The 12392-nt window shown below is 42.7% G+C and overlaps 3 protein-coding genes across 3 annotated transcripts in view; 2 read left to right on the top strand and 1 right to left on the bottom strand.

The window, feature by feature from the left end:
• Positions 1 to 6047: 6047 nt before the first annotated feature.
• On the top strand, positions 6048 to 6701 carry LOC141469437 (claudin-22-like). Its single transcript, XM_074154958.1, has one exon. The coding sequence runs from the start codon at positions 6048 to 6050 to the stop codon at positions 6699 to 6701; it is 654 nt and encodes a 217-aa protein (XP_074011059.1).
• A 1258-nt stretch (positions 6702 to 7959) lies between these two features.
• On the top strand, positions 7960 to 8616 carry LOC141469664 (claudin-22-like). The gene has a single exon (XM_074155244.1). The coding sequence runs from the start codon at positions 7960 to 7962 to the stop codon at positions 8614 to 8616; it is 657 nt and encodes a 218-aa protein (XP_074011345.1).
• Positions 8617 to 10790: 2174 nt separating this feature from the next.
• Positions 10791 to 12392, bottom strand: part of WWC2 (WW and C2 domain containing 2) — a 97105-nt gene continuing 95503 nt past the window's right edge. The window contains exon 23 of the mRNA XM_074155245.1: positions 10791 to 12253. Within this exon, the coding sequence (XP_074011346.1) occupies positions 12187 to 12253 (67 nt within the window). The 3' untranslated portion in view covers positions 10791 to 12186. The remainder of the gene's footprint in view (positions 12254 to 12392) is intronic.

The raw sequence follows: 12392 nt of genomic DNA on the forward strand, positions 1-12392 counted from the left end.
TAGCCATGGGCGTCTCTGCTTGACTCCCCACCCCCTGAAGGAACCTGGGTGGACAGAGGCCTTTCAACTTTTTTTTGATGCCAAGTAGGAAAGGTGAGGGGGGGGGGTAGAGAGAAAAGGTGGGGATGAATATGACAGAAGACAGCAGCAAGGTGTATATTTAAGTTTTAACTAATACTGACAAATGTTAATGGTTTGATTTGTTAATGACAGGATGCCATGAACTCTTTAAATGATAAGCTTGCTTAGATTCTTAGATTCCAGGTGGGGGGTGGGATATTTAAATCCTGGGAGGGAAGAAAAGCACTTTTTTTTTTTTTTTTTTTTTGGTAGCCAAAAAGTTCTGCGACCTTAGAGAGAACAGTTACTTGCTAGGAAAAACTTTCCCTTTCTGCATCTCCTAGCTCCCTGCTCCTTAAAAGGTAAAACACTAAAACAATTTAACCCACTAGTATCTGCAAACAATCATATTTCAAATGATTACCATAAATTTGTTCAGCTGCTTTTCTCCCTTACCCCCCCCAGTCTCAATTATGGCAGATGAGCAAAATGCCACAGGTGCCTCTCGTTTCCTTCATTTGTCAGGAATTCGCATGGCTCATTTAGCACCCTGGCCAGCTTGATGGCAAAAGGTATGTGCCATCTTCTAATTTATGGTTAGCAAGTTCATATTATCTTTGTAATCCCTGTTGTCATGCAATAACAATTCCCCAGGTTCAGCTGGGTACTGCAAATAATTTCTCGTAAGTTTACTGATAGTAAGAAGCACATCTTAAGGAATGAGAGAAAGTTTTACAGTAATTGCTTGCAGGTGCTAAATGAAGAGCACTAAAGAAATACATGTGTAACACTATTAAACCCGAATCTCATACTAAGGGATGAATAATGATAAGGAAACTTACGCGTTTCACAGCTGAGAAATTAATTTCATAGACTTCCATCATTCCAGGAAATCACATTCCAATCACTGTTCAAGTGACATGAGTTTTCATACTTACAGTAATCTCCTATATTGACAGTACATCAAAAATAGATCCCTGAAGAATAAGGCTAATTTTCTAACCCAGTCAACCCTCACTTTGAAGTCTGGATTGGGATGGTGATGGAAAAGTTTCTGCAAAGGTTGAAGTACTGAGCCTTAAAGCATTCTTTATTCTTCCAGTATAATGATGGCAAATCTACCCTCTCTCATTTCAATCGTTTGAATAAGTCCCTAAAGCAGAAATAGGCAGTTTTACCTTCCTGTGCTTAACTCTTTCAGTGCCTTTCCCCTCCTTGGTCTTGTCCAACTGCCATTAATGACATCTTATTTTTTCAAGATTTTGATTTATCCTACAGAAGTAGAACCGTTAGCAAGGTCTTTCACTCCCAGAAGTGCATTTCTTTTGCGTACATAATACGTCCTTGTTACTTAATGAATTACACCCAGTGTTTGAAGAGGGAAGACATGCAGGGTTGGGCAGTCCTTGCAATACTGAAAAGCTGGGCATATGCCCGTTTGAGGAGGCAGGTCCTGTTCAGCGGGCCAGCAATGGCTGTGTCTTTTTCCCCATGTGAGAAGGTTCTGCAGCCCCTGCCTGGCTCTTCTGAAGATGCTGAGTGGTAAGGTCTCGCTGAGTCCTCACCTTCCGCTGCTGCCCTCAGCCCAGCTTTGCTTTGCCCTCTGCGTGCCAGCCCTGGTGCACCAGTGGTGTAAAACCATCAGCAGTGGCTCCACTCCTGGGGTTTGTTCTCTGCTTGCATCAGGGAGGATGGATCAGAAGAGGTGATGTGGTCTTTGTGATGTTTTGTCTCTGCTGGATAGGGCTTTGAGCAACCTGGTCTAGTAGGTGGTGTCCCTGCCCATGGCAGGGGGATGGAACTGGATGATCTTTAAGGTCCCTTCCAACCCAAACAGTTCTGTGATTCTATGACTGTCCCCTTCTGCTGTAGCTTCTCCACAAAATAGTTGGTGGTTTTGTGACTACTTTCCTGTAGCAGTGTCCTAGCACTCACTGAGGGGTGCTATCTTCAGATGTAGCACAGAAACAATATCGTCTCATAAATCGTCATCTCTAAATACCAAGTTTCATGTTTTATGAAAGTGTAATGACACCATGGGCTAACTGTGTGTGTGTGTGTGTTTTTGAAAGGTACCCTCTTTTCCCCTTCCAAAATGGAAATTGTCATCATCTTCATCCATGCTGCCTCTCTTCCCTGCTTTCGTGATGGCCTCTAAGTGTCCATAATTAAGGGTGGCTGCTGAGGATCACGCTAGGGTTCAGGCAGGTCTGTAACAACCAGTGCCCTCATGCACTGGAGTATTTGTGGGTGTTGTGTCAGTTTGATTCACTGGACTTCTCACATTGAGCCCTACATCTGCCCTTCCAGCTCTGTGTGAGGCTGTGTCTCTTGATACTGTAATTTTAATGGAGGAAACAAGGAGAAAATAAAACAGAAGAACCATAATAACCTTAGTAATAAATAAATAAAATTCAGATCAGTCCTCCTCATTAGGAGGCCAGAACGTACCTGCTATCAGTCTGTTGCAAAGTTTATGACTCTCAGTGGTTGGAGGGACACAGATAATTATTCAGGGGTAAGTCAGCCTCTCTCTACAGTGATGTTCTCTGGTGCACTCTGAAACTTTAGGACCTACTAATAAAGATAATTATTTTATGAAACTTCATTTAAATATGGACTACAGTAAGTCAATATGGATTAGCAGTGTGGGTTGTGTTCTTTGCTTGGTGTTTCTGTTGGTTTCGCTGAAGGGCACATTGGATATGGAAAACCAAAAAGATGCTCCAGAACCACAAAGAAATAGGTTCTTAGCTGGGTAAGAAAATGCTAACTCCCACAGCTTCCAGTCCAGGCAATAAGGTGGAAAACAAGAGGCTGCCAAACTGAATGGATTAACTCACTTGTAGTAAGATGCTGAAGATGCTCCCTTGCCAACTTCTGCCAGTAGAGATGTTTTACTGGCTATAACTAAGATTTGGTTATGGAAATAAGAGCCAGCGTATAGATTTTTCTATCTTTTGTATATGTATCTAGAGGATGGGAATCTAAAGATAAGAGAGAGCTCTGAATGATTCATGATAATACTGGATATTTAAATGACTGATGAAAAATATTTAGGGAACTCCGTGGCTATCTTCAGATTAGCAAAAAATTATGGTAGTGTCTGAGGAATGTTGTTGGAGACGATTGTACTTCATGGATGAGCGCACTTTTGGATGGTTGGAGGACAATAAATGAGCCCACAACATGAACATGCTCATGCCTTAGGAAGGAACTGAAAGTATAGGAAAGAGTCTCTTATAATACACTGGCTACTTTTGTGGGATTAAATTGCCTTTAATCAGCTCCCCAAGTGCTGCACCTGGTATTCCTTTCCGCTTCTGCTGAACATAAAACATTTGGATAATTGTGTGGGCTGCAGAGCTGTGTAAAGACAACAGTTCCCTAATATTCTTTGCAGGGAGTAGAGTATTAGTGTATCTATCTCTGGCCACGGAGGTTCCCAGAAAAGTTAGTGTAGTGCTAAAGCTTTTAAGGAAAATAGGTATTACTTGCAATAAGATTCAGAATCTTTATGTTCAGCCTGACGTGGTTTTATGGGGAGTAAAAATTTAATGCACTTACCTGCGTAAAATGCTGTCTGTGCTGACCGTCCCCTTTCTGCTTCGGTCTAGTCCAAAATCAGTCTGCAAAGTGATGCTTGGGGTTAGTTCGAATGAACGGTGTGATCTCCGATGCTTTAAACAGTATTACTGGAACTGTAGGAACCTGAGATCCGTGCTGGATTCTTCATGGGCATCGTCTGTAGTAAGAGATACGGAAGCTTAATGTCTCCATCTCAGCTAGAAGATCTCTTCTTGTTTATGGGCGTGCTGAGATTTTCATAACGTCAGTAAGTTCCCAGTAAAGGCGTTTCGGACCTTGTTACTATCCAGGTGACAAAGCAAGTCCTACCTTTATAATTTTTTTTTTTTTCCCCCCCACTGGAAGAACAAGGATTCTTTTATAATCTTGCAGAGGATGGTGTAAGGATGCTTTGCTTGCTCTGAGTTGGTGCATGGTTAATAGTAAGTTGCGGAATTTAATTGGCAGTTCTGATGGATGCAGCAGTCTGAATGCTTCTGATGGCTAAAATTTAAAGGCTGGTGTATTGTTCCAGCTGTAGTCAACATGAGCAAAACGCGTGGACTTCACACGCCTGGTCTTGTGCTCTCACACTGTACTGACTGTTGGAATTAAAGGGCAGAGGAGAAAATGTTGAGTTCACAGACAGGAGAAGCCCAACAGGCTTCCAGTACCAGTCTGGCAGCAATCGTGATTTAAAACTCAAATACATGCGTAGCCCCTGGATGAGCAGAAACGCTCCTGAAGTGGTGTTGTTTATCTGAAAAAGTTATTCAAATGACACTATGGAGTGTCTCATTGGATGCTGTGATGGTTTCCAGAACTAGCGTTCTTGCTCTGAACACAGACAGGGGAGAGAAACGACGCTGGCAAATCTGAAATTACAGTTTGGAGTTTGAATGAATACAGGGTTGGGGGATTTTTTTGTTCGTTTGCCCAGTGGATGGCCAAAGTTAGAGCTTTTCTTGCATCAATTTGTTCCCAGTGTTGTCAGTAATATCCTTGGTGATTCCTGCTCTCCTGCATGGTCATTTCTTGACCGGGTGTGAGCCATTGGTCTGGGTTTGGTGCACAAGAGAAAGGGAAATGGATCACCTTTCCTTGTGTTGTGACAGGAAAAACACAGAGATTAGAAATTACGACTCAGTACGGAAACGAGGAGGAAGAGATCTTCTGACAGTGAAATTTCTTAGTGGATTTTGGAAACCTTCCGAAAAAGTGTTATGGTTTTCTATCACCTGATAACCCATTTTGAGCAACTGAGAATTAAAATATGCAGATGAATACATTATGGCAGCTAGGAAACGAAGTTGGGAAAGACTGGAAAGCATCTCTGGGTCGCACACATGCTCAGCTCCGTGCTGCACCGTCTGTGGAGGGGGGCACCAGACAAACCTTCTCCGAGCACGAGTGTCGGTGACATGAGAACAGGAAAAAAGCTGGGTTTCCTAATGGGGTAATGGCATAATGGCCTCTTCCTTTGATCAGCAAGGCAGTAGGCATTCCTGGGAGCACTGAGTGCCAAATGTCAGATGTTGTACACGAAGCCTATGCGCCCTGTGCCATCTGGGAGGTGGGCTCATGGAAAGGGGACACTCTGAGCTGGTGTAAGATGCTACCGTGGTGTTGCTGAAGGCCTGGGGCAGGTAAAGTTTACGGCGGCTGATGATCTGCCCGGGTTCATTATGGTGGAGGCATGTCTAGGATTTCATTTTCTACGGTACTTGCACCATACCCGTCTCCTTTTCCCCTTAAGAGTCGGTCAAAACAAAGCCCATTTTAGAGGAAATGAATGTAGAAAATGTGAAACGTAAGGATCTTTTACAAAGCGTCTTTTACAGCGCTGGGGACATAAAACAGGGCAGTGGAAGATAAGCCATTATGTATGTTGAGGAAGTCTAAGAATAAAGATTATAGGCAAACAGTCTACCTTTCTTTACAAGGCCTTGATTTACATCCCTGAAATCTCAAATTTAGCTATTACAATGAAGTCCTGTTGCACACAGAGCTGACTTTTTATCACCACTTAAAATCTAATTAATCCGTATTGAAGCACAAAGATTTCTGTTGTGTTTTAGGGTGAGGGGTCATAGAGCCCTCTTTGTTCATCCTCAGGCTTGTAATCATCAGGCATTGGGATATAATTTTACCAAGCAAATTGGAAGGTAACAGATCAAATCCTTATCGGAAAGCCTAACTCATGGTTTAGCGAAGTCCTTCGTCCTTTATGTGAAACTTTATATTCGCCAAGAACAAAAAAGTGTTTCAGAGCTTACAAAGGGTTAAGGGCGAGGGCTTATATTTGGGGCAGCAGAGAACTAAAATCATCACAGCTTCCACCATCGTTCAAGGTAGCGGTTGGTCGAGACCTGCCGGGGGGAGACCCTTCCTCCTCAAGCTTTTAGGGCTCCGCTCTTAGAATGGCCTTGGTCTATCGGCCAACGATGCAGTTGAGTGGCCTCCTCTTCTCTCTGCTGGGATGGGTCCTGTCCTGTCTCACCACCTACTTACCCCAGTGGAAAAACCTGAACTTGGAACTGAACGAACTGGAGATCTGGACCATGGGACTCTGGCAAGCTTGTGTTGTCCAGGAAGAAGGGGGAATGCAGTGCAAGGACTTCGATTCTTTCCTGGCTTTGCCTCCAGAGCTCAGGATTTCTAGGATTTTGATGGTTTTTTCCAACGGATCGGGGCTTTTGGGCCTCTTGCTCTCGGGCTTTGGGTTGGACTGTTCGAAAATCGGTGAAAGGCAACAGGAACAAAAGAGACGGCTGTTGCTGTTTGGAGGAACGCTTTTCTGGCTATCGGGGATTACAGCTATTGTCCCGGTTTCTTGGGTTGCCCATTCCACAGTCCAGGAATTTTGGGATGAGAACATACCAGATATTGTTCCCAGGTGGGATTTTGGGGAAGCGCTATTCGTTGGCTGGTTTGCTGGGTTTTGCCTTATACTGGGAGGATCCCTCCTTAATTGCACGATCTGTTCGCCCGAAGTCCATCCGTCCTCGGGCCGTTACGCGGTGGCAGAACAGCAAGATCGGTGTCAACACTTGGAAACTGAGACTAGGCCTTAAAAACATGGAAGGGTTTAAGTGGTACAGAAAGACTTGCCCCTATCTCTTTCAAACTCCAGCGCGAGCCAGAAGCTTGTTCCAGTAGGAATTCAAAGGACTCTTTGTTACCCAGCCCATTTCCTAAACTTAACGTCCGTTTTCTTCCCCCAACTGGTGTCGGAAGGTGGTGTGTTTTCCCACCCGCGGAACTGTTTTAATTAAAACTTTGTTTCACAGCAGACCGCTGAAGTTTTCATAGACTGTGCAAGGGAAAAAGAAAAGGAAAAAAAAAAAAAAAAAAAAAGGTGCTTGTGCTTTCTCAACTGCACTGTAAAACCCTGCCAATGAACGTGCATGTTCCCCTCCAGCTTGGCTTTCAACCAAAATGTGCTTCCTTTTCGTATGTAACTGATTAAACGAGCCTCAAAGCTTGACTCCCTGGTGCAATTTTCCACTGAGGTATAAACCGCAGCGTTTTCACGTCCCAAACAGTCTAAATACATGCCTCGGCGGCAAATTTGTTTTTCTGTGTACTTGGAAATGGTGGTGCTGAGAAACCCCTAGGTTTCCGAAACGCTTTGCGGGTGGCTCTTTGTGCAGGGGGCGTTAAGGGGCGGGAGCTTCATATCCGAGGAGCTGTGTCTTTCCCGGTCTCGCGCTTCAAGCTGCCTGGACAAGTTATTCCAAGGGTTTCTGGCACCTGCCTAACTTTTTAGGCACATAAAGGAAAAAAAAAATAGGCTGTGAAACTCTGCTTTAAAAATAGTTTCGCTATCTTCTATACAGGTCCTAAGGCATTGTGCATCCTAGGAAAGGCTCCGGAGCTCCGTGTGGCTCTCGCCTTTGGCTTTGAGCAAATATTTAAGTGGCCGCAATGCAAAAAAGAGCTTTATTTGCTATCAGGTAAATGAAGAAAAGTACCACTGGTAAGAGAAACGTACCGCTGTGGCATTACAACTTTAATTTTCAAACAAACTCCGAGATGCCCAAACTAGGGGAACTGCTGTAGCCCTTCAGCGAAGGGATGGAAAGCAAAATAGATGTGTTTGTTGGTTTTTTTTTTATTAAAAATACCAAGCCCAGCGGTGGCCACACCCTTCAGCTCCTGGTTTAACTGTATTCCCCAAATACCGCACATGGATCCGGGCTCCAAAAGCAGGAGGGGGAGGAGTATTTCCTGCTTTATAAAGCATTGTTTTAACTTTTTGCTCATGTTGAGTGTGACACAGAATTGCGCGGCGCAAAAGCGAGCGGTTTAGGGCTTCTGTGACAGCTAGAAATGAACCTGGTGCACCGCCACAGGCTACAGCTGGTTGGATTCCTGTTGTCTCTACTGGGATGGGTTTTAACCGGTACCTGTAACTATTTACCAGACTGGAAAAACCTCAATTTAGACTTAAACGTGCTGGAGCTGTGGACCATGGGACTCTGGCAAACCTGTATAGTCCAAGACGTAGGAGGAACACAGTGTAAAGATTTTGATTCTTTCCTAGATTTGCCTCTAGAATTCAGGATTTCCAGGATTTTAGTATCCACATCAAACGGACTAGGATTTGTGAGCCTTGTCATCGCTAGCCTTGGTTTGGACTGTCTAAAGGTGGAGGAACCAGAGCAGAAGCTGAAGAAACAGCTCTTGCTGCTCGGAGTTATACTCCTGTGGATGTCTGCGGTTCTGGCCTTAGTCCCCGTCTCTTGGGTGGCCCACACGATCATCCAGGAGTTCTGGGATGAAGACATCCCAGAGATTGTGCCCCGATGGGAATTAGGGGATGCGCTGTTCAGTGGCTGGTTTGGTGGAGTTTTTATAATTCTCGGAGGATCTCTGCTCCTCTCCACCATCTGCTCCTCATCTGACCATCAGTTCCCAGAGAAGTACGCGATGGCAGATGTGCAAGACGCCCACCAACAGCTGGAATCTGGACAGAGAAGACTTTGACAAGGGTAGATATCAGGTTTTCAGATCTCTTCCTCTTGCCTTACAGCGAGAAAGGTCTCCTCAGCAGAGAGGTTTCTGTTTACAAGATCGGGGGGGAGGGATCCTTTCTTCTTAAGTAGTCCCTTTAATCCCTTCTTACCTTCAATTTTAATTACATTAATTGATGAGCTGTGGAGATCTAAGTCACCACTGTATTTCTCCAAAAATCTGTTCAATTGCAGATTGTGTAGTTCAATTTTTATTTTTTAGGGTATAATTTCTTTTAGATCTCTAGGCTTGCATAAGGAGCTGACAGTCTTTTAAAAGGCAGAACAACTCCTGGGGCTGCTCTAAACGATGTCTTTTTTTATAAAGATCGTATCAGTTTAAGCCCCGAGACAGTTTGTAGCGCCACTTCAACGTGCATTACCAACACCTCATGCAGTACCGCTCGGAATGAAGTTCCCTGGAGCTGTATCATTTACGCGAGTGGTTTTTTACGCGTTTTACCCAAAATATCCTCAGACACCGTATCATGTAATACACGATTCTCCATCGTGTGTGTAAATATATGATTGAATACATCCCTGCACAATCTCTAAGGAAAAAAACCCACAGTATTTCTGCATAATAATGGGATATTGTCCAGCGCAGGGGGTTTCCCACCTTCATCGCTATTGCGGTTTTTACTTAATGAATGTAAAGAACGAACTTCCAAATCTATAAATCCCTTCCTCTATAACTCATCCCGAGGCTTGGCAGCGATTGATGTGAACTTTCTATAAATTGCAGGGATTTTTGCGTTGACAAAGCCGTGGCAGCCATCTGTTTCTGCAAAGGGCATATAAAGACACAGAACAGCAATAAACGAATTAAAATAAAACACCGGTCTGGAAAAGAGCTTTGTTAAAAAAACAAAAATATGTATTTTCCAATCACTGAAACACATGGAAAGTGCAGAGACAAGTTAATCTATGGGATGTATTTGCATACTCTTACAGACAAAATTATAACAGAAACACATTCAGAATATAACCTGATTAAATATTTAGTTCAGTCCTGAGCATTTGATATTTAATACAGTATAAACATAGCAATAGTAAAAAAAAAAAAAAAAAAAATCTTAAAATTATTTGCTTTGTGTTGTATTACAATTTCTGCTAAACTTTGCTCATTTGGCTAAATATTCTTGTACCAGTAATATTTAGATTTTGATACACGGAGCTGCAGTGACATTGGTACCTGGCAATAGAACTAATTACATTCGTTATCCCCTGCTGTGCAGAGTAAATTCCACTTCAAGAGTAATATTTATCATTTTAAACTGATGGGGGGGAGGTTATTTGTACGTATTATTTTAGCTTATTCTATTGAGGGTTTCAAGTGTGAATAATCTGAATTAGTAAAAAAAAAACCACCCCAAAACTCCAAATATATAGTTGTTAAAAGCTGCCTATAAATACGTTTAACTTCAACATATTCATGCTCCTCATTTTCCAAATTGGGGAAGTCTCTCGTTTTTAAATGAGATTTGCAGCAATACTTTTAATTTTGACCTCACCTCATGCTTACAAATCCAACGATAATACTTGTTTGGACAATTATTTCAACACGTGAGGAGAAACAGCTCATCTGGCAAGAACTTAAGCCGGCTGGAAACATTTTTCACAATAGCATCCTTAACGTCAAATATTTTATGGCCAGAACTGAACTATATTAGACAGAACATAAATAAGACTGTAAATAAATAAAAGAAAAAAAAAAAATCATAAAGTACACCTCTAAACATCATTCTACAAACAACTTAGATAATCAAATTGAGAAGTTGAAACTGTCAACCTTCATTTCACCTCTACGTTAAATAATTCCAGATTTGTTTCTCTTTTTTTTTTTTTTATTTAATTTTTTTTAAATTGACCTTTCAAACACCAACGTGATCTCAAACCCAAGAAACACCAACCGAAGGGGGCGTTGGCGGAGGCTGTTCCCTCAGTCACCTTGCACCAAAACAGCGCGTTTGGCCGGACGTTTCGGAGACCCCGATGTATTTGTGCTTCAGAAACCCCTGGGGTGTGACACAGCCCTCTCGGCACACAATTGTCCCTCTGAACTGGAGACAGCTGCCACCACACTGTGGTTGGATTTGCTTCCGTCTTCTCACCAAGGAATTATAGCCTTTTTTTTTTTTTTTTTTTGAAAGATGAAGTCCGTGCGTACATGGCTTGTTTGGGGAAGAAAATGTTAAATTGGTGAATTAAATACACCCGAGTGCAGCATCTGAAGTAGAAAATGGAGTAATTCTGTCGGCTGCAGTGTCCACCTCCTCACACAGCACCCAACGCCGGAAACCCCGACAGCTGCTGTTCCGGGCTTCTTCCAGAAGGGATCCAAGGTGCTGCTTCCTCCCAGCAGGATCCCGCACGTCAGACAGAACCATCCTGTTCACGTCTATCTATTAAACCTCTGCACCCTCAACTCCACACGGGGTCAATGGGGTGTATTTTTAAAAATGCTATTTATTGGACTCAGATATATAAATATTTCTAGTCATGAACTTTTCCCTTCCAGACAGCGTTTACCTTACCAACAAGGCTGCCGGTATTTGAGTTGGTACGGGATAGATGTTTCTCCTGGTGCAAACGCTTCAATGAAAACTTCTTCATATTCGGAATCCTAAGGAATACTTTTACCCATTCCTAGCTGGCAGTAAAACAGCCTCTAGGACAAAAGCTTAACGCAGAGAAACTCTCCTTTTTAAGCGTACAGTGGCTATAACTATGCTGATGTCAATGCTGATATTACGAATTTGATTCAGCTTCCAGTTCAGAAAGCAGCTGCCCCTTTTGGTAGTCTCATAGTAAGTTTTTTTTTTTTTTTTTAGGGTTACTTGCCTGCCTTGCCTTTCTCACCCTCCTGCAGACGCAAGAAACCTTTTAGTGCAGGTTAAAGTACTGTACATTCAACAAATCTAAACTCCCAACTCTCTTCCTACAAAGTATTTAAAAAAAAAAAAACAACCAAACGCCACCAAAAACAAAACCAGAAGAAATTTGTTTTCAGAAACAAAATTCAAACGTGGGTGCTGAATCTAATTAGCAGCTGGCTTGAGGCAGCCTGGATATTTTGGAAAGGAGCTTCCGCTTGTGGTTAACTTTAAACTAGAAAAGTCCCACTCTTGTAGAAAAATATTGCGTGGCCAAAGAGCCACCTTCACAGTCTGCTCACAGGAAAACAGGGAGAAGATAAACAAGCTTCTGTTGAACGTAATTGTTTCTCAGCACAGTGCGGTTCAACAGGACACGTGCTCAGTACTGCCTTGGTTCCTTTGTTCCATCTTTACAAAATAAAAACCACACGCAATACATACAAAATGTACAAAAATCAGGATCCCAAAATTCATCTACTTTGGTTTTTCCGGTTGTTGGGGTTTTGTTTTTTTTTTTTTTTTGCCTTCAATTCACTATATTTTACAAATAAACACAGGGATAGCGAATGTAACGTAGAAGCTCTTTGAAGGCGGGTCACCGGACCGACAAAGTTCATCTGCAAAGAGATGAGCAAGCGGAAAAACACTTGAACGAGAATGCAGAATTATACATCGTCGGCGGGGAGGGCTGGAATGGTGATCTTCGCTCGTGTGAAATAGGCCATCTTCTCCCTGAAATCAGAAAAGAAAACAACTTAGTATTTTCCTATTTATGGCACGACTCCCACCTCATCTGCTGCACCGCTGCTAATGTTACACACAGTCCTTTAAAACAGAGGTTTGGAAAATATAACGTGGAAAATACTCAGTG

This window comes from Numenius arquata, chromosome 10 (assembly GCF_964106895.1).
Source record: "Numenius arquata chromosome 10, bNumArq3.hap1.1, whole genome shotgun sequence".
NCBI classification, from domain to species: Eukaryota; Metazoa; Chordata; class Aves; order Charadriiformes; family Scolopacidae; genus Numenius; species Numenius arquata.

Coding starts and splice junctions, on each gene's coding strand:
- LOC141469437 (XM_074154958.1), top strand. CDS start 6,048: ATGGCCTTGGTCTATCGGCCAACGATGCAGTTGAGTGGCCTCCTCTTC.
- LOC141469664 (XM_074155244.1), top strand. CDS start 7,960: ATGAACCTGGTGCACCGCCACAGGCTACAGCTGGTTGGATTCCTGTTG.